This window comes from Chelmon rostratus, chromosome 24, assembly GCF_017976325.1.
Source record: "Chelmon rostratus isolate fCheRos1 chromosome 24, fCheRos1.pri, whole genome shotgun sequence".
Lineage (NCBI taxonomy): Eukaryota > Metazoa > Chordata > Actinopteri > Chaetodontiformes > Chaetodontidae > Chelmon > Chelmon rostratus.
The window spans coordinates 7,125,851-7,153,505 of NC_055681.1; the positions used below are offsets into that span (position 1 = coordinate 7,125,851).

Below are 27,655 nucleotides of genomic sequence, written 5' to 3' on the forward strand. Positions count from 1 at the left end.
GGAGAGTTACAAGCAAAGGGTTATGCAAGAGAAAATCAGATTCAGCTGGTGTTTTAAGAGAGGAGAGAAGAGTAGACAGGAGGAGGGAGAAGATGTAGACACAGAGGAGGGCAGACGGAGGGAGGGCAGACGGAGGAAGACTAGGCAGACGGAGGAAGACTAGGCGGAGAGGAGGGCAGACGGAGGAAGACTAGGCGGAGAGGAGGGCAGACGGAGGAAGACTAGGCGGAGAGGAGGGCAGACGGAGGAAGACTAGGCGGAGAGGAGGGCAGACGGAGGAAGACTAGACAGAGGAGAGCAGACGGAGGAAGAGAGAAACCTTCACCTCTTTTTGCAGACTTTCTCAAAAATTCTTCACAAGTTGCAGGCCAACATGTGCTCTTTGAATCAAGCAGCACATCCAGATGACAACAAACCAGACTCATTCAACACAAGTTCAATTATACAATATGCTACACATTCACTCTGTCACAGTCAGTATGAATGAAAGCGATATGACAGACCAATGAAAATTCACCTTGTTTCTGGTTTTGAAAATACATCAATACCAATTGAGGTGATGAATTTTATCATTAAAGAGCTTATAACTTGTCCATTTCCTTTGACAAAACATCTATGTGTCAACATACACACAATCATAAAGACATAATAATAAACTTGATACTTACCTGAAGACTCTTCCAAAGTTGTCAACATCCGTATCCATTGTGTATCCATCTACAAATATCAAACACAAAATAAATATAGTCATTTTGTCATCAGATTTCATGAACTGTTGCATTCATGATATGAAACATGGTGCACACATGTTTCAGAGCTGCACTTGTCCACAGCAGAGTGGACAACACAGTATTCTGCACTTCACTTAATCTTCATACTTGCTTTTGGCACATAATGCTACACATGCAAGTGAGTTTTGTAACAGGAAAACTCAAAACCAAAAAACAAAGCAGAGCAGATCAAAATAGGCGCCCGGGGATCTTAGTTGACCGACAGGGGGCCAAGCAGACCACGATGATGTAACACCGTCTCCCGTCCCTTCCCAAAGATGATTGCGACCAAAGACCACCCACTCTCTTTCTTTTCCGATTCGATTCCTTTCGAACTGTAATTGCTCAGTCTGTAAAATGTTAAACGAATTGTGGAAAAATACTCAACTAGATTGATAGATTTACAATTATTTACTTCTAAGGCTCAAATCCTGGTGAATTTGAGTGTTTGCATTTTCTTTTCTCTGAGTGACACATCTTCCGGCGGAGAGGATCTTCGGCCACACACGCCCAGCCTCAGCACCAGCTCATCCTTTCTCCACGGGGCTTTTCCCCCGTATGTGCGCACCGACGTTACAAGAAACGGTGAGAGAGATGAGGCCTTCGTGAAAAGGACAAGCACCGCTGGACATCGTTCTGCTCCTCCCGAGCTCGTCTGTCGCGGTTCGGTATGTCTTTGAGCCTGCTCCCCCTCTCGCCATGCCCGCTGCTGATCGCCACCTGCCGTCTCCGCTGCTGCTCTTTCTGCGGTCTTTGCTTCTGATTTCCTGCCTGGATGTGGCGGTGAGAGCAGCGGAGGAGGGCGGCGGCCTGCCCTCCTCTTCGCCCGGGGACAATGGCCTCACCGTCGCAGTGGGAGACCCGACCGGCCCGGGGCGATCCGTCAGCCCCTCCGCCCCGATAGCAGGTAAACACGCACAGGAACGAGCTCGGGCTGCTTCAGGCCGTCATTGTTAGAGAAAATGGAAATTAGCTGCAATAAAGTGACTCATAACGTATTCAGGCAGCAGTGTTAGGCGGTTTGTTTTTGTTTCACCGAAACTGAAAAATGAGACGTGTCATTTCTTCACATTATATTGCTTATATTCTTTGATTTCTAGAGAAAATTATTGAAATATGGAAATACATATATATTTTAAAATGTACTAAAATACATTGCATTAAATCCTGTCACAAATCCATATTCTGGATATTTATTTTCTACCTATCTTAAAGCATAATGTACTTCTGCCAGTCAGGAAAAGTGGCATTTTTTCTGAAGATGAAGAGATGCCAATGTTTAAAGTAAACCATCTCCATTAATACTAACCTTTGCTCTCATTAACTATCCTAAACACCAAGCTATTGTCTGATTGTCTGTTTCCGTTGGCCAGCACACTAACAGGATTAAGGTGTATAATGTGGAGGTTTGAGGGATTAGGGTTTTTATCTTTTTGGCCTGAGCAGGTGATGTATTAATGGGGAACATGGTAATCCTGTGCTGCACTGCTGATACAGTAGGTAAACCTGTGCTCATTGATGGCCTTCTGTTTACATTCAGTGGGGTTTTCAGGTGTCAGTTTACATACTGTGAACCATCAAAAGCACACTTGAATGCTTTCCAGGAACTCTGCTGGCCACATACAGACTTACAGACCATAGCATCATGTATATGAGCAGTTACAGTGCTCAATACATCCACTTGGACAGTCTGACTAAGATAAAAGAGATAGATATGTAATACATGTTCAGAATGCATATGTAAGTGACAGCGTTAGAGGGGAAGAAATGTGGCTATGCAGACTTGCTTTCTTCTCTGTCACTTGGTTTTGATGTATTTTTCATTCTCCCACCAAATCTATGTGGCTGCCTCATCACTTTTTCATGGTGAGGGAAAGGTTACTGAGTGCTGCTGCTGAGAGGAAGTGGCAGAGGCTGCTCTGCATACAGATAGAACTTATGCACAGACACATGTTATACACCTAAGACATTTAGGTGATAACAGAAAGAATACAATACGAAATACAATTGTGTTTCAAATTTAACAAAGTAGATCACTTGAAAGCCTCAAACAGGCATTTTGATGGTCTGAATTGCATTACTTTTGCTTACAGAGTCCCAGTTTGCCCTGAAGGTGCTGGTGAGGGACATGGCGACCCGTCAGGTGCTGCCAGGTGCTTCAGTGGATGTTTACATAAACCACACCCTGACGAGCTCTGCCCGAACAGGGGAGAGAGGTGAGGTTCTGCTCTGGGTAGCGTACAGCCCAGGCCTCACTCTGACTCTGCTGGGCAACATGGAAGGCTACGTGCCCAGCCCCCTGCCCTGGAGCACCACCAAGAGACCGAGTGAGTAACACCCACGCACCCAAAACCTTTGGCAATCCAAACAAGACTGGCTGACATCTCATCGTGTCTCTATAGGCTCTGTCCACACATTCAGACAGGTCACAGCTGACCCTGACCTCCCCTTAGAGGGAGGCGAGTAAAGAGGATTTTCCAGCAAGTATCGATCGGAGCATGAGGCTTGAGCATTGCTCTTCATAGACGTACGCTATTTAAGCTGTGTAAACAAAAAAACATGTAAATTATGGTGTGGGGAGGCTAAAACAAGCCATTTGCAAGCACTTATTTTCAGCCGTGCCAGCCAAGGTATTCACACAACTGCATTATTCATGGACATTACAGATTGATGAAGTGTCTGCGACAACATACAACTTGTCACTGAGGTTTGTTCATGATGAAGCAGTTTATGTTCCCAGCGTACAGTGTAACTGAAGGCTGTGTCCTGGAGTCATTTTATTGATTGTCTCCACAGCCATGGAGAGTCGAGTGCTCGGGGGGAAACGTATCCCTGCCTCAGCAAACTGTCTTTGTCCTGCCCTGACTCAAACGCAGAGGGGGGTGGGGGCTCTTTAGCTACACCGGTTTTTCTATATGTTTTCCCACTTCCTCTTCTTGGTCTCACTCAGGTGCAGGAAGGTGGTGTTTTAAAGCATACATGGAGCAGGTGTTACAGGGTATAAAAATCAGACGGATGATAAAAGAGTGTCATCTGTCGAGACCTGCTTTGCTCTGCATTATCAGAGGCGCCTCCCTTTTGTGCTGCTGAGCCAGACAGCTGAACCCTAAAAAAGAGGTTTGTGGCAGTACTGCCATCTGCTGGCTGTTTCACAGGCCTACAAGTCACCATAAGCAGCATCTATGTCCAAAAAGCAAAAAGCAAAGGACAATGACAGAAGCGCTGGTGACTTTTGTCTCTTTGGAAGAACTCGGGTAAAAATGATGAATGAATCATGATTTTTCACCTTTTTTTTTTTGTCTCCCTGCAGTTTTCTCTGCTGTGACGCTGCTGCTGCTCCCTCACAGTCAGGGGAACATCTGGCTGTTTGAAGACTCGGTACTCATTACCAGGAAGCTACCTGGTAAGTTCACACGCTTTTTTGAGGTCGGAGCAAATCAGAGCTTTGATTTGGAGCTGAACACATCCTTCACATTGCACTATGAGGTGGATGACAACATTTTATGTTTGAAAAATTTTTAACTAAATGTGAGAATTATAATTACTTTTGGTTGCTCTTAAGTTTTTGATTTGCACAGATTAAAGTGGAAAATTAAGAAGTGACTGGTTGACAAAACACAAGAAAACAGCAAAGTAACTGCATGACTATTGACTGTATTACAATATTAAAGTGTGAATAGGACAAAGCTACAACACGGCATTATGTGCCATCTTGTTTTTACAGACAGCTCCTCTCAACCCAAGGTTAAGTTCCCAAAGAACCTCCTCACCATGACTGATAAGAACAACATCTCTTCACTGACGGCATACCTGACTGTGCCACAGCACCACCTAGCTAAAGACTGCAGCAACTGCACTCCAGGCATCATCAGCAGCAGCAAATCAGGTGAGCCTTAAATATGACAAGGTGTGTGGAGTGTTTGTTTAGATGGGGCCTTAAGTCTAGCTTTGTTTTGTTGTTTTATGATAATTCTTTACAAATTGGTTGTTACACTACTGAAACTTTAAACTTAAGAATTTACCTCACTCTTCCTCGTGTCTGCAGTGTTAAGACGTGTCGAGCTGAAGGCGGTGGCGGCCGTCAACGTCCTGCTGTACTCCGGTGGTGAGGAGCTCCAGGTTCGAGGGCCCATTCAAATCAGCCTGCCCCTGGGACACAGCACGCGCCTCAGGGCTGCTGATACTGTTCCAGCCTGGGCCTTTAACCTAAAGACAGGTAATAATAATAATAATATAATACTACATGACACACTCTTAGATTGCTTAGAGAAATGCATAAAAGTTGCATCATGCTTGTAAATTTACTTTCTCTTTGAGATCTTCACACTGAGTAAAACACATAAACACAAAATGGTGTAACTCAGTAGTTCACAACACCTGCTGTAATGTACAAACATCAATTTCATTGTGTTTGAAGGTGCCTGGGAGAGTCAGGGTCTGGGAATAGTGAAGACAGTTGGTGATGAGCTGGTTTGGACCTACACCGCCTCCCATCTGGGCCACTGGATTGCCGCCCCCCTTCCCTCATCTAACGGTACATAAATTTCATCAGCTCATACTGGAAGCTTGTGACATTTGTACTGGTAAATGTTTTATATCTATCTCTAAATGTGACCTTTCAGATTACCAGGGACACGGAAGCTCTTTGGATTTCTTATCCTACCACACCTATCTGTTGCTGGGAATACTGGGAGGAACGCTGGCTATTGTGATTGGATTTCTTTCTTTGGTGCTGTGTCACTGCGGGTAAGAATCTCGGTCAGGTTGAATTTTCAGTATAAAGAACACATTTTTTTTCCATTATTTTCTTCATTATTTTCCATTTAGTTATTTAGTCAGAATCACCTCTCTATGTACTGTATATAAAAAACATAGACTGTATGTAAAGATGGACAAGGCTGTGCAAAAATTAAGGCAAAATATCCCAGATATAGGTGCTGTTAGTAATGACATTACATCCCATCTTTGTTGCAGAACATAACTAATTAAACACAATCAGAAAAGTAAACTAAAAAAAGTAAACCCCGCTTTGGCTTCACTTTTGGGGAGCTGTCATGTCATCCATCTGCATATACAGTCAGCTTTTGCCTGTTTGGAAATCAACCCGATGAAACTGAAGACCACCCTGATTAAATTCAGTTTCTCCCATATACAGAAGCTTCCATGGACAGCCGAGGAGAAGGACAGCACGCTTTTCCAAACTCACGGTGGTGAAGAAAGACCAAACCACCTCCACCCACATGGAAGAGGGTCTGTTGTTCCGTTCTGGCGACAACAGCCTCGCTTCCTGCAGTGTCCAGTGTGAACCCTTGTCCACGCCGAGGCACAAAGCCAACTACAACATCTATGTGGAGGATCCAGGGAGTCGCCCGGCGGCTCCGTTTTATGAGAACATTGCTCCGGATCGGATGAAAGGTCCCCAGCCGCCATCCCACTACATCAACAGTGAAGAGGTGGCTCGGCTTCGGGAGAAGTCAGAGCAGAACCGGGTCAACGTGAACTCTGACAACTTCTTCCAAGATAAGCTGGTGCATATCTACAACCAGCCAGTGGCTATCATTCAGGCGCCAGAGCTTTTCAGCGTTCAGGAGCCGCAACTGTCAGGTTGCAAGTCTGCTACCTTCCCCCGCAATGGAGTTGAGTATGATGCTCACTCAGAGCCTGCAAGTAAAGACAGCTACACCCAGACACTACCCAAAGTCCCTCACCACCACTCCCAAGGTGGAAGCAGCCCACAGCAGAGCAGCCAAGACGAGCCCCAGCCTCTGGAGACTCCCCCCCAAGGCCAAGGTCCTAACGCCGCTGTGTGGGGACGCTACAGTAACCTCCTCGAATCCTCCGTCTCTGTGCCTGGGACTCTTAATGAGGCAGCTGGTATGGAGGCCTTCAGCAGTGGGCATGGCGTACCCAGCGAGCTGCAAGGGATTTCAGAGCGCACCTTGCTCGAGCTGACCCGGGGAAAGCCCTTGTCGTCTCACCCCAGGGCCTGGTTTGTCTCCTTAGACGGGAAGCCGGCCGCACAAGTTCGCCACTCCATCATTGAGCTCCAGAGTCGCCACCGCCCACCGAGCAGCAACGACACCAGCCTGGACTCGGGGGTGGACATGAACGAGCCTCTGCAGAATATCCGCGAGACAGAGCGCGACAGGCCTTCAATCAGGGCCTCTTCCCTGCCGCACCACAGCCGAGGGGGGCGTTACGGTGAAGAGCAGGACCTGAGCAGTAGTGAGAGTGGCACAACGGCCACCTGTACGCCAGAGGACCCTTCCCTGAGGAACATTTTAGACGGGAGCAGTGGAGCTATTCCCAACATTCCCGAAGAGCGGGACGGGATGGATACTTCCAGCGCTCAGGAGGACAGTGAGTCGAGAGGTACGCCGCCTCCACGACGCCTGAGGAAGGTGAGGGAGAAGGGGAAGACAGAAAAAAGGAGTGCCAAGCATGTCCGTGAGGGGAGACCTCTGACCAAGCGAAGTTAGAGCATGGCCCATTGCAAACATGGAGACGAGCATTTTTTCGTTCATGCTTAATTTAAATGTCCCATTTTCCATCTAACCCATTGCGAGCTATTTTCATCACAAGATCCGAACTAGTTTTTAAACACTCGTGCTCACACAGGCATTGTTGTTGTTGTCGAGTTATGTGATTGTACAACTTTGCCAAAGAATGCATGAGCTAGCTCAAGAAATAAAGCAGGATCTGCGTCATGTCAAGCATTATGTAGCTGCTGTTAGACAAGTTTGTGCACCATGTTCCCTCATATTCTACCGAATCTGAAGATCACCAGCGAGATTCTTCACAGCAAAATGTCCGTGTGAACACGATATCCCACAGCCCCCAGTACTGGCATTATAAAGGTTGCCTTCTTACTGCCTGTAATCATTAAACATGATTACAAAAGACACGGTATTTGTCTATATTTAGTAAAATCTGGTGAATTTGCAGGATGGAAACAGATACAGGTCTATGTGTAGTGCACTTATCCTCACCATTAATGCCTGCTGTAAATTAAATAGCATATAGAAGCTTTCCCGGTTTGCAGTGCTCATGTCTTGTTTGAATCATACTGCATCATTTTACTTAAAAAGACACGCTGGGGTTCATAAACAGACTCAGTTATGTCACTATTGAAATGAGCTGTGTTGGAAAATTTCATATTTTTAACCCATGGCACGAACTTCTCCTTTGTATTGGAGTAAAACACGGATGTATATTGTAAAGCTGAGCTGCCGTTTTGAAGTTATCACACCTGATATTCAAGGTTTTAAGCCTACAGTTATTTTAGAATGCATGAAAATGAATGTTTCCTTGTGTGTATGAAAATATCTTGTGTTTTACTGCAGAGCTAACAGTACATCATAGTAGCTTTTCGATTGCTTGATGACTGAATGATTCATTTTGTTGTTTAGTCTTCAAAGGAGACTCTGTTTTGTGCTGCAAACTGTAACTACAGTTCTCATACTTTTACAACAATAATATTCCAGGACTTCTACACTATGATTATGGATTAATACCACAGTTGGCTTAGAGCTGACGCGTAAACATGCCAAAGCTACATTTTCTGAGATTCATTAGTGAGTGTGCGACAATTCAGAATGCCTGTCTGAAGCAACTCATGGTACAACCCGCTCCTGTTAACAGCCTGAGAAAGGAGTCGTTGCTGATTGGTTTGAAGGATGCTGTTAAAATAATTCTAAATGCACAGCTCTGAGGTAACAATTTGATATGTTCATTAATATGAACAATTTTCAGGATTAAGGAGGCCAAAACCTTCTGCTTAACCCCTCCGATTGTGCATTTGCATTATTTTTTTTTAATAACATGCAGTATTATCCCTTGTAATTATTTTCTTCACAACATGAATTTGGGGACTTGGGAGTTTTGGTTTCACGACCTGTATTTCCAAACCTCTTAATGCTTGTGGCTAAAATATATTTACCTCCTGATCAGCATGACCATGGGATTTACTTTTGATTGAGAGATGTGACTGAAGAAAGAAAAATGGTTGTAAACTGATTTTTCAACTTTTTAAAAATTGGTGCTGAACATGTTGTCCACAGAGTGGTCGTGGCTCTCGGGATGGCAGTGATGCTGACTTTGGTGATCCCTTTTCCTCCAACGCCACATGACATTTGTGGATCCCCTGTGAAACGTTTATACAGCTATTGGATGGATTGCCCCCTTATGAATTGGAATAACTTTGGTGATCCCTAAACTTTTAAAACTTCTACCAGCATCATTAAAATCTCAATTTATCGAATAATTTATATGGCAACAAACTGACAAAGCTACATTCCTTTTAGCCTCAGCTGTAATTAGTGTTTTGTGCAAATAACCAAATGTTAGCATGCTAACATGCTCAAAGAAAGATGGTAAACGATGTAATCATTATACCTGCTTAACATCATCATGTTGACACTGTCATTGTTTCATGTCTTTCCTCCACTAAATGACATGGCAGCTTTTGTCTGGAGTCAAATAAAGCACACCACACTTTAATATGAGCCCATTTGGTACACTAGCATACCCCATTCCCAGAAATCTTTTGAATTCTCAGCGTGTAAATACTACGACAACAATACAATACTGAATACTCGTAGATGTATGATCAAATTTGGCAAAACACTCACCACGAATCCTAGAAAGTGGTTCTCCAAGCAATATGTACCATAAATTACATTTTAAAATGGAACTTTGCAGCCACAATTTTGCCATATTTAGTCTTCCGTCTTGGCACGACTGTAAATTTTTCAGTGATGAGTTCATTTTGTATGTATAAGGCTCGATTCTGTAGCTCCATTCATGTGTTTTTTGTATATATATAGTAAAGCAACATTTCATGTATTTCGTGGCTGATTGTATTTATTTTGTGCTGTTTTTCTCCCATCTGGAAGCAAAGGACTGAGAGGTGCATCAGTGAATGGCTGAATGGTGTTGTATGAGATACTGATATTCATTTTCTTTAAGGTTAGCGTAAAGAGTTGAGTGTCTTTTCAAGGGAGTATTTAACAAGCCTGAGCTTTGTAATTTAAAATGTAGCAACAAGATGAGCTCTTAATCATGAAGTATGCTTACAAACGACAAGAATTTCTCCTGATTGTCAGTGTATTCCCGCTTACACAGCAACATGAGGACTAGTTTGTGAACACTTTGTGCTGATAATTATAGACAAGCAAATCAAACCAACTGCCACTCCTGTTTTTAAAGTGATCTCGCTGAATGTATTTGTATTGATTTCAATGTGTTCTATAGTGTGATCCTCTTGTGTCCAGCCATTGAACCTCATGGGCTTTTGTTGATTCCGAATGGGCACCTCTTGTGTTTACCTCTGTAATGATGGTAGTGTTATAGTGTTGCCTTTCTGTACACTAAATTAATAAACTTACTTGATACCAAGTGTTGTTTTAATTCTTTTTTCCAACTTTGAAATATGCAGTTGATGATTTTATTTTAGCAAAATGACATCAATATGCAATCAAAAACTTTCAGATATACTTGAGCATTTCATCTTTTTGAATGAAGGCTTACACATTTTTTTTCCACCACAGTAAAAAGAAAATAAGTGCAGATACACAACTTGAACCTTGCACATTTGACCCACCTAAGATCAAATATTAAATTAATTCTCTGTCTTCCGCTGATGTGTGTTTATTAAGACTCCAGTCAGTCTTAACCCTGAAATGAGTCTGTTGTTAGCATCTTTAATGGTCACCATGCCCATCCTTTTAGGTTGCAGTCTAGTCGGTCTGGTCTCTTTGGACCTGAGTCAGATTTACTTGGGTGATCAAAAGAAGAGCTGAAACTCTCTTTTTCCTAATGCGATTTTAAAAGCTGCACACTGACATTAAGTTCATGCAAGCACACGATGAAAAGAGTTACCTCGTGATGGCAGGGCAGAGTTTGGATGTACTGGCCCAGACTAAAATCCTGCAGACAGATCTGACACTGCTGTCCCTCATCCAAGAGCAGAGACCCTGGTCTGACCCTCACCACAGGTCGATGGCCAAACATATGGTCTGGTGGAGGGTCTGCAGCTTCAGGGAAGGTGCTGAAATGGGAAATACAAAGCAAACATTCGCATATTATTGTTATGCTTCTGACCAAGATGGTTTTTGATTTTCTGGATGTATTCAGCGACTAACCTGTCATTTGTAGGCTGACAAGTCACTCCTCTGGGTGCCACTTTTCTCTCCTTTTCTGTTTGAGGTTCAGAGTTTCATATAATTGAGCCCCTTATAGTGGCATATATTCAAAAATTCTAGTTCATTAAAACAACAATTAGTAATAATAATTGCCTTAATATAAGACAATTTGCTTGTGTGGCATTAAGATCACATGAAGACCACAGCTTATATGGTAAAAGTGTTATTTCAAAGCTGAAACCAAGTAACTTACTGTCAGTGAGGCAAGTGGATGCTGTGGGTGGCAGCCCCTCTTTGAGCAGTCCCTGAATAGATAAAGTAACTGCAGACTGTTCATCTGAAAAAATAACAGGGATCAAAGAAGCCAAGAAGAACACAAATGTCAGTTTAAATGTACAAATATTAGATACAATTACTTCAAATAAACTGCAATATGCTCATTACATTTGATTGCCACAAAGATTCAATACCACTCTATGTACCGTACATATGTTTTTCTACATATTCTAGGCCCAACTTAGTTATGGCTGCCACTTGCTTACTTGAAATAGTTGACAATGACAGGGCAGACCTGGCAGCTGTGACAGAGAACTCCCAGGTGTCTGCCCGGCGTTTTTCACCTGCTCCTGGAGCAACTTCAAAGAGCAGTCCTCCCTGCACAGCGGGCACTTCACTGTGTTCTACCCTGCCTGAGAGTCTCTGGTGATCCGCCCACACCTTCATGCAAGAAATGAGGAAGCTATTGCCACAAATGAACCTGGGAGAGACAGGGACAGCACATGAGAGCACATAAAAATCTGTCTGCACAATACTGCAAATAAAGATTTTCCACATAATTTATTTGTGTTTGAATGAAATGTCCTCTTCTGTGAATACCAGGAGATTTAAACCTAATTTTATAACATCCGCAAATCTGTGCTGGTGGTTTCCGCGAAACATGCTGTACGTCAACAACTGGATGTGCTGCATTGGGACCCATAATGCAGTATGGGGTCATGATCTGGTCAGTTGTGCTACAAAAGTTGACGAGAACATACACCATTCTGAAACATGACTGTACTGAAACAACAACAGCGTGAAACCCCGACCCCAGTCTGAACACAGCCGCCCACACACCTGCAGTCGAACACAGGCTGTTTTTTTCTCCAGCAGCTCTTCTTGACAGATAGGACACACATCCTGGGCTTGAATCACTTTCCGGCACACACTTCCAGCCTCCTGGCCCGTGACTGGTTGGCTCGGGGTCCGAGAAGCAGCAGACGGATCATTTTCTGTCCGGTGGGCTTTGGCTTTGTGTCAACCATGGAGCACCTCCAAGATCTGTCTCTCCACATGTCCATGCTAAAATTCATCTAGAGCAGAGTTATTTCAAACACTGTATGAGCACTTGTACATGGGTGGGTCAGATCTTTAAACTGCCTGCAAAGTCTACACCCATCTAATCTTTCAGTGTTCAACCTAAAACACTCGTGCAGCACAAAATAGGATTAAGAGTAGTCTAGTCTATTAAATCAGCATTGTGATGTACATAAACGACAAAAGGATTTTTCTCTCTGCTATGAAGATAAATCTCAGGTATAATCTGTCTTTACAAATTATTAAATTGGAACTGAATTGAAATGATAAGTATGCAAGCAATGCAAAATACACATATATAGCAAAACATGTTCTCTATTTCTGCACTAAAGCCCTGCAATGATAAAGATCAGAGGTTCAGAGGTACTGCTCATATAAAAGTGATCATCATTGATACATAAACATACATTCTGTCATTAGCATGCCTGTGTATCATTGGAATTTTTAAAATATACTTGAGTTGTGCTCTACAAAAAAACAAAACTGAAAATATTCTTCTTTCCTATTTGAGCTAAATATCTCAAATCAATCAATTTTTAAAGTTGTCTGAACAAAACAGACAAGTAAAAAGTAAATCCATTATATTGGGGAATATCTGATCAAAATGTAAACAAAAAAAGGATTTCAATTTTCATTGGTCCATCTGTGGATCTGGATCAATGCAAATAACACTTTGGATGAAGCATTTATTAAATGTTTTGTTAAATTTGAGCTTTTTTTTTTTTTGGTTGGCTTAGTACTGCAGATATTCATCTTAAATTCTGCTTCACAGTTGTGTTATTTCTTTATTTTCCATTACATTTCAGAAGGAAATATTGTACTTTTTACTCCATTACTCCACTTCCATTTATTTGACTTTTTTTTACAATACAAACCATGCTTAAAATATTACACAATACTCTTCTACTAATCAAACCAGCAGTTTAGCCAGAATCTAAAATTGGCTTCACATTTAGGACCTACAACATGACAATGCTTTTATGTGAATTGATGACAGGAATCGTTTAATATTCCATAACAATATAACACAATGATTTTACTTTAGATACTTCAAGTGCATTTTGACGATGACGCTTCAGAACTTTCAGTTCTCTAACATGTAATGATGTATTTTCAAACCAGCTGTGTGAGTTACACGACCAAACATTTACTGTTGGACTTCTCGGGCTCACTTTAGTTACCTTTCAGCAGACACCAGGATACACCGAGTATTTGTCTTTGTATCTTTTCGCTAAGGTAAATACAACAAGGTAGGTCGGGCAGGTAAGGCTAGCTAATGAGTTTCACGACTAATTTAACGTTGAATATTACGTTACCAGGAAATAGTTCGGAACGTAGTGAGCATGACATTCATTTGGCTTACTTATCCGGCAGTTGACCTCCTCACTACTTCCGGGTTAATGCAGCGTATTACGCCACAACCTCAATGTGGGATGCGTTGAAACAAACAGTAATCCAATTTTATAATCTCATCAGAGTAGTTTACTGAATTTCCCTCCCGAAGACATCTGAAAAAGTACCTGTATCTTTATCAAGCACTAATTTCCGAAAAACAAGTACGAACTTAGTCACTTGACAGAGTCAGGTCCCAGAACGCTGTAGCCATGGTAACCTCACTGTTGCAGGTTTACCCTGCAGAGGGCGCCGTTGCTAATGAATAGAAACCCTCTTGCTGATTGGTCCGTTTTGTTCTTCACAGTTGATGTGATGAAAAAAAGTCTCTTTTGAGGAATATATTGTTTATTTCCAATACAATTATTAGCCAGAGCAATCTCTATGTCTTTATTTATTTACTGATAAGGGACTCAACTTGTTGAGCTAATAGGATTATTCATGGGGCAGTTACTCCCACCTAATACAAGTTATTATTAATGAATGTTCCCCATTTGACCAGAACAGTAACTGATACAAAAAAGATAGAGAAGCTACTAAAGAAGACCTGCACAGGTATATTGAGTAGCAGACTACACTCTACGTGATAAGGTACAGTGCATTCATGAAGTTTCTTATGATTCACAGAACTGAGACTTTAAAGATCAACAGCCAGGACATCAAGGTTTACTTTTTATCATGTATCAGGTATTACACAGAATATTAATTACACTATTTAATGGTTATCAACTGTATCAACACTTTTTAATGTCCATTACGATGTAGGGATTGCCCCGTATCTGCCTCCACAAAAGGCAAGCATGTGATGTCATCCACAGCCTCAGTCAGTTTCTAGCAGGACAGCTCAGTGTCGCCTCTGACTCTGGTGTGAAGCACATACACTGAAGGACTACTCTTGGCGAAGTCACGCAAATTGTTCTTTTCCCACAACAGTGACCTATCAGACTGAAGGATAACTCTCTTCAAGAGGTGGTCTTATTATTTTTCAGCTGCTGCAAAGGTACGTTTCTTTACTTGTTACAGTTTGTCAGTTTGTCAGCATGTACTATTCAAGCATTTCTGAAAACAGGTCAGATGTTTTGAATCTCACACTGAACTAGACAATGACACTTTGAGCTACATGTTGCAGGGCACACATGGAAAACATGCACATAAAGCTGTTAAGGCGGAGAGAAACAAAACTTAGGTTCAAATATATTTTAGAAAAAAATGCAAATGTATCTCTAACCTCTCTAAATCGGTTTATTTCAAAAAGAGTATATTATAATTAGTATGATTTCCAAATCCATACCTGCCTCTATATGAGTGCAAAACAGTGAGCAAATTCACATTGAAACACTATATATTTAGGTTTGTAAGCAGTGCAGGTTAGAACTGAGGAGAGCATATTATATATATTAGCATATACGCTAATACATTGATTTGACAAAAGAATGTTTCCAATATGATGAATTAGCTCAACCCACCTGCAAATCTTACACCTAACAAGAAAAGTCTGCTCACATGGTGGACCTAATGTGGTGAAATGGGATTTCCAGACCAATGTGTTGAACTTCACATGGCAAAAAGTGTTAATCATCATGTTCTGGGACAGATGGCCGACACAATAAGGGAGTAACTTCACTTTGAGTTATTAAGTGTCTTTGTGGGCCATTAGAGAGATATACTGTTTGTCTTTGGGTGTGTTCAAGAAGATATTAATCTTATAAGATGACAACTATTTCCTGAATTAGCAGAAGGGGGAAATGGGAATTAATGAAGTTTGTTGGTTTGTGTCACGGTATAACAAACTGTCTTTAATTCCAAATGAGAACCAAAGTATTTGGGAAAAGTGTCAGTCTCAAACTGCAGCATGAGGGAGAGGGCACAGTTTTTTTTAGAAGGTTTTAGAAAGTAAGACTCATCATTTAGACTCGTCAGACTGTCTAATCTTCTGTGTTTTCAAAATTTCCAAAGTATTTTCATGCATCATTAAAGTTGTTGTGCAACCTTTTGTTCCCTGCTAATAATCAAGCCTATTGGGTGATATGTAATTGCTTTATAAATGTTTTAGGAATAGGAAGCAGATGCAATATTATCATGAAACTACATTTGTTACATATGTTAAGATAATTTACAAATGTTAATCTTTTCCATAAATGTCTTCCTTTGTCTTTCTCAGTTTGAGGGCTCAACAAATCATGATTGGGATCATGACTAAAGTTTAAATAGGAGGATTTGTTAAACAATCCTGATCAGATTAATTTAATATGATTTTTGCACTACTTTTTTGTTTTTTACAGTATTTTGTCCTTATTTGTCATGTTTTTTTTGTTGTTGTTGTTGAGCTGTGTGTACAGTATAAAGGCCTACAGAGATGGATGTTACAAACTAGCTTAAGCTATAAACGTATGGGAATGTGACATATAGGTCAGTTATCTAAAGACACAACATATTTGCATCTACGAGAAAAATATTCCATAAATATTTATTTTGATTAAAAAGACTGTGGTACTCCTAAGAGCCTATGCTAATATTTACCATTTCAAAATACATAAAACCTTCGCTTACCATACATATTTACTCTCTTGAAACACCATCATGATATATTGCTCTTTCTTACAATGATTGCTTTATAGAAAAACTTTTCCATTTGGGCCTAGATGGAGTACTTTTGAGTGTGTGTGTGTGTGTGTGTGTGTGTGTGTGTGTATGAATATGTGTATCTGTCTGCAGCTAATCTCGCACGCTGCTGTACGCATGATTCTTATATTATTTATGACTGTGTGCTCGAGGACCTCTCCTGGTTGCAGTGATTTCTGCATTTCTGAGTATTTTTCAGTAGTTTGTCGGTCGGAGCCACAAGTGATCAACAGCTGCTTCAGTTTGGGTTGTTGTTTCCTTAGGATCCAACGTTAGCAACCTATTCACGCTGGACACACACACTCCCTGTTCCCCACCCACATGCCCTCAGACACACCTTGTAGAGTTCTGCGCTGCATTGAGGGCACTCCTCTAGCTTGTTATTCGTTATTGGAGTTCATCACAGGCAATTGCACTTGTTAATAACAGTGGCTGTCAAGGATGTAGCCAGTAGGAGATATGAGAGGTGATGCCATCCCACCTTGGATCTATAGTATTTTCTAAAATACATAAATATACTGTAAATACTATAAACGCTCAATTCACAGTCAAGGTGACAACATGTAGTCACAGAGGAGCAAGAGGATCATAGAGACACTCTGCTGCCTGTAGTATTCCTCTGATAGTCCTACAATATTCCTATGACCATCCATCATCCCTGTTAAAAATGAGCAAATCACTGACTGGGTGTAGCTCATCATGAGTCAGTAATGTTTCCTAAAATAAAACTACAGATCATGATCATGACAAACGCCTGTGCCAACACAATCTCCATTTATGCTGCTGTGACTGATTTGTATTATTTTTACCTCCTTTACAGCTAGGACAGTCATAATTTCCAGTGCTTTCACACTGGCCATCACGCCTCTTGGACCAAAGCAAGACACATTATCTATAATTTCGAAAAAAAAAGTTTGGAAACTTCACCACAAAGTATTTTCTGTCTCTGCTCATCTATTTGAATGTATATTCCTGAAATGTTGAGGAAGTTGCTACTTGTGTATGTTGCACACCCCATTTTAATGTTTTTTAAAAAGCAGTTTTAATTGCTTAACATTTGGATCAGCATATAAAGTCTGCAGTTAGCTAATGAAAGCATCTGTTAACTGTATCCAAGTGGGTTTTTAGCACATGCTCTCACTGTATGCCATATTGATGTCTTCTGACTAAACCTTGGTTAAACTTGCTCAACATGCATAATATGAATGCAGGAAGGAAACTGTGGAGAACAAAGGAAGCAAAAGGCCAAATCTGTAACCCTGAAGTCCAAAAAGGGGAGTCCTGCCATTACAAATGAAAAAACATGGGTTTGTCATTTTGTTTACATGACTTTTGAGGAGGGCAAAGGCAAGGGAACTGGACATTGTTTAGAGTAAATGCAGGTTCGGGTAAAACTGAACATACGTCCACTATATTTTCGTTTCTGTTCAAAATTTCAAGTGCAAAAATAAAATGTTGCTGATTTCTAGCTAATTAGCATCTAAGCATAATGATGAAGCGTGCCAGTACAAATTAACAAATTACATTTTGCACACGGAAAACAAAAAACAACATATGATTTTAAAGACTCGATTGTACAGCATGGGTGTGACAGTGCTGAGCATGACAGCTGGAGTTTGGATCCAGCTCCTGTCAACACATCATGTGTTGGATCTCGTTGGCAGCTGCTGCAGCTTAGGAAGCTTTTTTTTATATTATTGAGCTCCAGGGGAAACTATTTGGGATAGTGCTAACATTTTTACCTGTTCCTCCGAATAGCACAAAAATAACTTCAAATGAAACAAAAATAGGTTTCATCATCAACTGTACTGCACTTCTGGTTTCATATATGGGCATTAAAGCACCAGTTTCTTTTGTCTAGTTGTCTGTTGTTTCATTGCAGAGAAACAGATTACTAACTTCTATGTTGTCAACTTTCTTCAGAATACCCATGATGATCAGAGGGCAGATGGATCTAAACTGCCTCATGTTTCTCCTGGTCCTCTTCTCCCTCAATAAGGTAGCTTTGCAGCTGTTTTTAGAATATTTATACCCATAACTACATTTGTACAGTACTTACAGGAATGACAGGAAGTCCCTTCCTGTCATTTAAATCTCTTCATTTGATTGGCCGAATGCTTAAACCTCCTGAGCCGGTCCTTAATGGGATACTCCTGTGATTTAGTCTTTATGAAATAATGGTCAAAATCCAAGCAGCAGAGGCTGAGATATATTAAGTTTTAGGTTTTGATAGGGTCAAACTTGATCCTGCACTTCCCATAATGCAACTTGAGAGCTCTTCCAGAGCCACAGGACTATGTCACAGTTGCTATCTTTTGCAAGTGTTATATATAATACACACCGTAGCTTGCATGACAGTTGCAGTCTCATGTATGTTTGTGTCTCTGTGTGCACTTGCATGCTGCATTTCATGAATCTCAGCTGCTCGTGGCCACAAGCCCTGAAGGTGACTACCAGGAGCATCTGAATCACCGGGGTGAACATCAGGCGACACGGAACCAAATTGCCATGGCCCAGTACGAATGCTTTCAGCGGATTGTGAAAGAATCCCACCGCAAAACAAAAACAATAGGTGAGAAGATAGAAAAGCCTGTGACGGCTCAGTGGTAGGGTTTTTCTTGTGACCATTTTCCATTGCATCCAGTGCAGCATATTACTGTGTGTGTGTGTCCTTTGTTGTCAGCAGGGACAGAGTGCAACAGGACATGGGATGGGTGGCTGTGCTGGGATGAAACTGAAGCTGGGATAACAACAGTGCAGAGCTGTCCAGACTATTATAACGATTTTGACCCTCATGGTAAATTCCTTTGTCTTTTTTGTCTTTTGCCTATGATTTCTGTCAGTTCAACAACATATTAACCATCACTAACTTTATTAGCCTTTAATATTTTAGTGTAATGTTGAGTTGAGTTTGTCAAAATGGCAAAAGGTTTGGACATTTAGGCTATGAAATTAGATGTAAAAGATCACTTTGGACATGTATTTGCAGTGGGAATGTTTTTTATTGCAGTTTCTCTTTTTAAAGCTTAATTTCTCGTCGTTAGGTGATATTCGAAGAATTAAGAAATCAGAAATCAATTGGATTTTGTAACAAAATGTGACCTTTGTTGCTCCCTTTCTTACTGACAGTTAAATCTAAGATTGATACCACACTTACTTTTGTGCAGTGAGCTTTGGTCAGGACCATAACTTAGCTTAGCGTAAAGACTAGCACAAACACTTAGAGGCTTGCCACTAAGAAATGTGAAATTTATGGAAATCTAAAATTGTGGTTTAAAGGATGGTTAACATGTTGTAGAACTTTTGGAGAAAGCCGTGCTAGCTGTCTTGCTCTGCTATGCTAAGCTAGGCTACTCAAGCTCAGTATTTAGAATAGACATGAGAGTAGTATCAATCCACTCATCTCTGAAAAAACCAACAAGCAAAAAAAAACAAAGTGAATGAGACTATTTCCCAGAATGCTCTACTATAATATAATCCATTGCCAGCGAAACTAGCTCTGTCTCTTTGCAACGTGTTTTACTTTTCTTTACACCTGATGCTGAATCTCAAATCTGTTCACAGCGGTAGCATCCAAAGTCTGCACAGAGACGGGGGACTGGGGACGCCACCCGGAGAGCAACAGGATATGGACAAACTTCACAAACTGCAAAGCCAACACCACAAATCATAGAACAGTAAGAATAAAACCATCAGACAATAAAGAGACACCATATAAAGAAGTTTTGACTGTGCAGTTGTATTAATTTTGTCTTCTTCCAGGCGGCAATGACTCACTTCTACTTGGTTATGATTGGTCATGGGCTGTCGCTGGTATCATTGCTTATATCTTTAGGAATATTCTTCCATTTTAAGTAAGTGTTGTTCCTGTTTAAACATACTAAAACCTTGTGCTTTTAATGTCATGCTCATGCACAGCTATTGTAAATAACTTAGCTGAAGGGACACGTTTTTTCCCGACAAACAGTAGAAAACTTAAAATGTGGATTACCTTAAAAGTCACCTGTTACATGCTCCTGCAATCAAATCAATTGATCCAACCTGGAAATCAAAAATGAAGATGTATTTGACATTTATACATCAATATGTTATGGCATTTAGAGCTTTATTAGCAAGTGAGTTTAGGTCATGGCCATGTTTCTCACATTTCATACTCACATCAGGGCTGCTGCAGTCATAAATGTAAGTCAATCATTAAAAAAGGGTTCTTCCATGACAATAGTCCATAAAAACTGGAGTTATGAATGTTCATATCTTGTCAATGAATTAAGTTTTGTGTCCAGATACTCAACATTTCTTGCAGAAGCTAATATCAAGGTCAAACTGGGAAGCTTTTTTCTGATAGAATTGTTGCCTTATTTCTTGAGCAGCAACACATAATTTATCAAGAGTCAGAGTTCTATTACATTTGAGCTAGTGGTTGAATTTAATGGTATTTCCATGGCTCAGCTAACATAAATTACTGAATCCACCTGTTGATTTGTCAGAATATGACTCTAATGTATGTCTTCCACTGCCCTCAGGAGTCTGAGCTGTCAGAGGATCACCCTCCATAAAAACCTCTTCCTCTCCTTTGTGCTAAACTCAGTCATCACCGTCGTCTGGCTTACAACAGTGGTGAAGAAACAGGGCCACACGTATAACGATTCTGTGAGTAATTTCTGCCTTTTACGTCAAATCTGCCCAGATATTCTCAGCAGTTTCATTTTGATTAAAGCCACAACCTCCTCCCAGGCCAGTTGTAAGCTGCTCATGTTCATCCACCTCTATCTGCTGAGCTGTAACTACTTCTGGATGCTTTGCGAGGGCATCTACCTGCACACGCTGATTGTTGTGGCAGTGTTTGCAGAAAAACAACATCTCATGTGGTATTATCTGCTCGGGTGGGGTGAGTACGGATCAAATATTCCATGATGCACATTTAACTGTCCCACACTCAAATGCCATTAATGTTCTAAATTGATTGTGCAGGCTTTCCACTCGTGCCAGCGGTGATACATTCGATAGCGCGCCACTGCTACTACAACGACAAGTGAGTCTTCTCAGTCATCACCTCCATGCATGTCTAAAAGTATCATTGTAGCAAAGTCACATGTTTGCATACCCTGGAATAAGGTGATCTGATCCATGTGTTCACAGATGTTGGGTCAGCTCAGACACTTCCTTGCTGTACATTATCCACGGCCCCATCTGCGCCGCACTGGTGGTAAGGCCTGAACCCCTGCGGGAAATCCAGATTTATTTTTTTACTAAAGAGACCACAATGGATCACAGTACATCATGAGTTTTGGGCTAAAACCTCTCTAATGACAAGTAACATACACTTATTCAGTAGCAAATCCCTTAAAGTCAATGGTTGTCAGCAGATCCTTGGCATCACGTGACTGTAGCAATCTTTTTTATGGGCATTTCCTTTGTTTCTGCATCAAATGTAATGCTATTTGATTCCAGGTAAATCTTTTCTTCCTGCTGAACATCGTGCGGGTTCTCATCACCAAATTGCGGGTGACGCACCAGGCTGAGTCCAGCCTCTACATGAGGGCTGTGAGAGCCACCCTCATCCTCATCCCTCTGCTCGGCATCCAGTTTGTCCTGCTCCCTTACAAGCCCCACGATCACTGGGTCTCCGAGATCTACCTGTACATCATGGAAATCCTCATGCACTACCAGGTCGGCACATACATATCTAACACTGCCAATAAAAAACTTCTAAAACAGACTAAAATTCAATTTGTTTTGTCCATTAAAACTCATAGTTTCACGACTGCATGTGCAGACTTGTTGCACAACTATCCAGTGGCAATATCCTCAATAATTTTGCAATGGCGGCTGCAAATATCACAAATATTTTTAGAATAAGAGCATGCACATGTGTCACTGTACACTATATTTTTTGCAGGCTCTTGTGCAGCTGTTTGAGCTTAAAGGATTCCTATGTTGTGTATCTTCTCACACTTGTTTTTCACACGCAGGGTCTCTTGGTTTCTACAATATTCTGCTTCTTCAACGGGGAGGTGAGTCATGAACTCGATTCAGCTAATTATTGCTGTCAGTCTCATATTTGAAGGCTATATTTTGAATTTGTGACCCGTTTCAGTTCTTATTTACATTTTGGGCATACAGATATGAACTGATACTGCTGTTATATACCCCCCAACCAATCAGATAATGCTAACACTTTTGCCAGTTGCAGAGCAGCCAAGAATACATTTTAATGGTTTAATACTGAGTTCTTATTATTCTGTAGGCCAAAGAGAAATCAAATTTACACTTACAACTATATAAAGTCAGAAAATATGAGAATCAGCTTATAGAATATCTACCATGTGTAAGTTTTCAATTCAAAAGCATGCATCCATATGTGTAAGACAGTAAAGACCAGTCCATTCCTCACAGCAATAACGGACCATTTAAATACTGTATTGATATGATAAACCTTCCAGTTGAACAAACAAATCCTACATACGGCTTTTAGCCTCAATGAGCTGCAGCTTTCTCAAAAATAAGAAATGCTTTGTGTTTCCTCTCACAGGTCCAGAGCGTTCTTCGGAGACACTGGAATCAGCAGCGGATGCAGTTCGCCGGCACGTTCGCCAACGCTGACTTCTTCCGCTCGGCCTCCTATGTGGCGTCATCGCTGACGGAAGTCCACCGCTGCTACAGCATCGAAAGCCACACCGAGCACATGAACGGCAAGAGCTACTCAGACATATTCAGATCGGACAGCCCTTTTGTGTGAAGTCGGCCCTCCACGTACGACACCTGAGGCTGTTTCTTTGACTTCTCCCAAGATGTTACGAAGATTGAGGTCAATGTTTGGTCGCATGGAGTTGTGCGACTGTTCATGGCTACTGAGTACAAACATTTCTTTCACTTGATATTTTTCCATCTCCCAGCCAAGCAAACTCACATATTTTACTTTTTTGATTTTTTTTTCATGAATATTACCAAAACAGAAGGAGCTTGAGACCGAAGACGCTGTTTTATCGTCATTATTTCTGCCCCATAAATATTCAAAGGAGCTGTTGCCGGATATAAGGAAGACCCAATGAATCAACCAGCCTCATTGTAAAGCATTAATGCGAGGAATTAATGATTTTTTGTAAGTGTGGAATAAACTTGACAAGCCCTCGGTAAACAAGAAGCTGTTCTGTTGAACTAACTGCTACAGTTCTGACTTTTCTGGGTATACTGTATTGATGCCATTTAAAAATAGGTTGTTCTTGTCAAGGGTATTGTGGACCCTGTTGAACCACCTCTCAAAATTCAGTTGTAGGCACATAACACTGCGGTAGAATTTAAGTTGCTGGGAGTTAGCCTAGTGGCTAGCTTCAATAGCAAAGCAGGAGCGGGTCAAGCGGTGGCCAGTTAGCCTCTTTCTGCTGAGACAGGCAAACTTTGCGCCTTCAGGAACGTAAAAGAACGAACAACAATGAATTCTGTGTTTGGTACCTTACAGAATTACTCATGTATAATGTAGAAAATTACAAACACAAAAAAAACAGGAAATAAACAGCTAGCTTGCTTTGCTAAATGTCATCCTGCGTTAGCTGCTTCTCAAATGAAAGGCATTCAACTCAAAATTTGGGGTGAATGAAAAGAGTTATCTATTGATGTATTATTTCCTTTAGCTAAGTTAAAAACAAACAATGAGTTTCACAATAAGAAACAGACGCTTACGTTGTCACATCTGGCTTGACGACAGCTGCAGTGTCTTTTAAGCTAATGAGCCGTTTGGCTCACTGTGTTTGTTGCTTCACATCTGATTATTCCAAAATGCTGGAGAGGTTGTAGTCACAGAGGAAAATATGACTGAAAAGTGTATGTGTTTGTACATATATTTGAATGTGTATGGATATGACATCTATCAAGGCACAGAATATGATTTTTTTTTATTTTGACATCTTGTATGCAACATCCTTTGTATAATTTTCAAGTCAGCAAGTGAACACATCATTGTATATTACTTATTAGTTCACAAACTGCAGCTGGTTACTTAACAGTATAAAGAGTGAAAATGCCAAGTTGCATGTTTTTAGATGAATTATCTAAAGATTTTTGTGTCTACAAAAGAAATTCAGCAGGAACTGACTTATTCTGATTCACTGATTTGACTCTTTTTACACTGATAACTATTAGCTGTAGTCATAACACATTCAGTAAACCCTCAATATGTGTGAAGATAACTTTTCCTGTCAGACAGCTGCTGGTTTCAGCTTTCCAATACAGGAATTATTATCAGTCTCTCATGCAACACTAATATTAACTTACTGTTGTTTTAAATCACCCAAAGAGAAAAAATAATCAAGATTTTTGTTGAGAAATAGATGAGAAGATTGATACCACTCTCATGCCTGTCTGCACAATATGAAGCTACAGACACCGGTTAGCTTAGCTTTGCATAAGTACTGGAAACGGGGAAATGGCTCGCTTGACTCTGTCCAAACAAAATCCATGTTTACCAGCTGCTGGCTGTAGCTTTACACTGTACACACATGAGAATGCTATCTCTCTTTTCATCTGACTTTCAACAAGAAAACCAGTACGAATATTTTCCAAAAGGTCAAACGATATCTGAAAACTCTTTACAAGTCTAACTTGGGTTTGCAGACATCTCTATTACTTTGCAAGACAGAGAATATTAGTGATAACAGGGATTTGTATTGCTATTAACATGGGCTACAGTGGAAAAAAAAAACAAATACACATATTTGTACTGAAACTTTCTCAACTCAAAGTTCACTTACTTGCTTTCTCTGGAGCTTTTAAACATATTTTATTGCCTTGCCAATGGAACTTCTCCAGGCCTTTACATCCGTCTCATTATAGTTCCTTTTGCTGAAGAAGTCCATGGGGCCAAATCTAGTAAGTGAACCTTGAGTTAAGAATCTATTATCCCATGTTTGAGCTGTTCCAGGTTTTATGCATTTTCTTATGTCTGAAGATTATTTTAGTCCTGGTCTGAATCTTATTTTCCTTTTTTTTTTAGCATAGTTTTGTCAATAAATCCAGACAATGCTTGTTCATACTGAAGTAATAATGCTGTAAATAAAAACAAGCTGTTTTAAACTGAGATTCAGAAATAAGAGTTGCTTTGTTTGTGTTTCTTCTGTTTTTCACTGTTCCCGTTGCATTCCCCTCATAGACAAATGAAAGAAAATATGTAAGTGTATTTTCTTTCCCACATTTAATTAAGGGTGGGATTTCCTTGTCTGACCTTAGCAAATGTCTCCCACTGAAATGAATATTGTTTCCAGACAAAGCAGGGCGTGTTACTGTCTGTTCCTCGTCCAAAACATATATGTGAGCAGGTACAATTAGGAAGTCCCAAAGGAAAAGTGTTATATCCATCCTTTCAGGGTATCATTTATCAAATTCAGAACAGAGAAGCTGTAAAAGCACTTAAGCCGCTTTTCTCTCAAATGTTAAATGCGTCCATCTGCAAACAGCACATGATGATCAGAAGCATGTGTGCATTGAAAGCAATATTTACGAGCTACTTGCATGCCTTTCGTAGTCATGACCTCAATCCACAAAGGATTCTGGTATCCGTGGTTTTGGACAGTGCATGGGGCATCACAGAAATGACACCATCCCCTCCCATGTTATTTTGTGCAGAGCGCTAATTATCTGGCATTTTCACAGCGCAGCTAACCACACTCTTAACGTGCATCCTGTTGCAGCAATATGAAAGATGGTATCTTGTATAATTTTCTTTAAAAAAAAAAAGATATGGAAATAATGTTTAAACTTCAACTTGAAGCATGAAAGATCTGTTTTTGTTGTTTACCTATCACAACAGCAGCCCACAAGTCCCACCTCCCTTTATTTACCTCAGTGGAAATCAGACCAGTGGATGTATTGCAGGCTTCCTGTTTCTAAGAATACATTGCCATTGAACTCTTGATCCGTCGGCTCTTGTGTGCTGGTAGCAAACACTTCCTCAGTCTCATGACTAACACTTGTTTACTGCCTTAACTTCCGAATGCTTCCACTGAAACTTAAAGCATTTAGCTGATGTTTTGTGTCCACAAGGGCTTCCAATGTGCGAGTAGGAAGCAGTTCTGTGTCTTTGTCAGGGACATTTCCACAGGACATGACTGAATAGAAACACAGTCTGTCACATGGTGACAATCCTGCACATGTAGCTGCAGAAATTAAGTTGTAGTAGATGATCACGTAAATCTGCTCCACATAGCCGTGGCCACATTTATCTTTAATTTGGCATTTACTATATTTGACGCACTAATCTGGAGTGTTTTCCTCTGAGGGAGAAACAGACCACTGTTAAGTTATGTAACACATAGTGACTTAATATTTCAATCGACCTCTGTGATTTTCTCATGACTGCAGACAGCCCGACGAGTCACTGTGCTACTGTACAACAGGTAGAATACCTGAAAATGAACACGTCAGTTGTAGCAGAGAAATGCTTTTGAATGAGTTAAACATCTCCTTTATTTAAGGGACTCTCTGCTGGGGGCAGTGCCGGAATACAACTCAGAGTGCATTTACTCAATTACAATTTTGAGTTACCTGGTTATCAGTCTTATCAATGCATTGAGTTTGATGATATATATTCATATAATTCGCCCGCAGACTTCCACCCCATTTACACTTGACTACAGGTCAATTCCATCAAAGTGAATGAAAAGATATCGGATAAAAGTGAATAGTCTAGTATTGAGTTTCCAGGTGTGCATGTTTCACCTTGGTATATGCATGCATAAACTTTCAGAACCTCCAACATTATGTTTAAATTTGGTAATACTGATTTGAAGGACACAAACACAAAAGTACAAGCCAAAAACATGGATTTATCAAAGCAAAGCATTTATCTGGGCTAAGGGACCATAGTGCACTTATTCAATAATCCTACTGAAAACAAGTTCCTCTTCACCTTCTGCATTGATGTTTATCTCAAACGATGCCACACACATTAGTAAAAATCTCCAGAAAAGCCCAAACATGCTGCTTTATCATTCACACATATTCATGTCGTCACAGAACAACATGTTGTAGAAGCTGGAGTCCAGACAAAATGTCAGTTCATGTGGCGTTCAGAGTTTGTGGGCCATTCAAATGGAGTTTTCCTTCCCTGATGAAGGAAACTTCCCACTCCCCATTTATCACTAGTGTGAGTGCATTCTCGGAAAAACCCCTTGAATGAGATATGATGCACTTTAGCTTCCTAGCAACAGCAGAGGTGGTATGTTAGGAATGCAAAGAGTGAAAAAAAGAGCCGCCGCAGCTGATCGCAAACACCTCAAGAGAAAATTAAAGCAGCAAGATGTGTCATCATGTTTTGCAGAACAACTTTGGAAACGCTCCTCTGATTAGAAAGAGGGCTGAGGATACTGACAAAATTCGTCT

At 40.8% G+C, this 27,655-nt stretch overlaps 2 protein-coding genes across 3 annotated transcripts; both read left to right on the forward strand.

Moving 5' to 3' along the window:
* Nucleotides 1-1,399: 1,399 nt before the first annotated feature.
* Nucleotides 1,400-7,378, forward strand: LOC121627388 (protein FAM171B). The gene is made up of 8 exons (XM_041966273.1): nt 1,400-1,677; nt 2,864-3,097; nt 4,081-4,173; nt 4,495-4,656; nt 4,816-4,986; nt 5,188-5,304; nt 5,393-5,516; nt 5,926-7,378. The coding sequence occupies exons 1-8, from the start codon at nt 1,470-1,472 to the stop codon at nt 7,247-7,249; spliced, it is 2,433 nt and encodes an 810-aa protein (XP_041822207.1). The 5' UTR covers nt 1,400-1,469; the 3' UTR covers nt 7,250-7,378.
* A 7,148-nt stretch (nt 7,379-14,526) lies between these two features.
* calcrlb (calcitonin receptor-like b) lies at nt 14,527-25,341 on the forward strand. Of its 2 annotated transcripts, none has more exons than XM_041966012.1 (13): nt 14,527-14,660; nt 18,206-18,281; nt 18,704-18,854; nt 18,966-19,079; nt 19,847-19,959; nt 20,045-20,136; nt 20,806-20,932; nt 21,017-21,170; nt 21,254-21,314; nt 21,422-21,488; nt 21,734-21,952; nt 22,255-22,296; nt 22,815-25,341. In XM_041966012.1, the coding sequence occupies exons 2-13, from the start codon at nt 18,213-18,215 to the stop codon at nt 23,019-23,021; spliced, it is 1,416 nt and encodes a 471-aa protein (XP_041821946.1). In that variant the 5' UTR covers nt 14,527-14,660; nt 18,206-18,212; the 3' UTR covers nt 23,022-25,341. The 2 variants fall into 2 exon arrangements, with proteins under 2 accessions (XP_041821946.1, XP_041821947.1); XM_041966013.1 differs by having other exon boundaries at nt 18,969-19,079.
* Nucleotides 25,342-27,655: the final 2,314 nt, after the last annotated feature.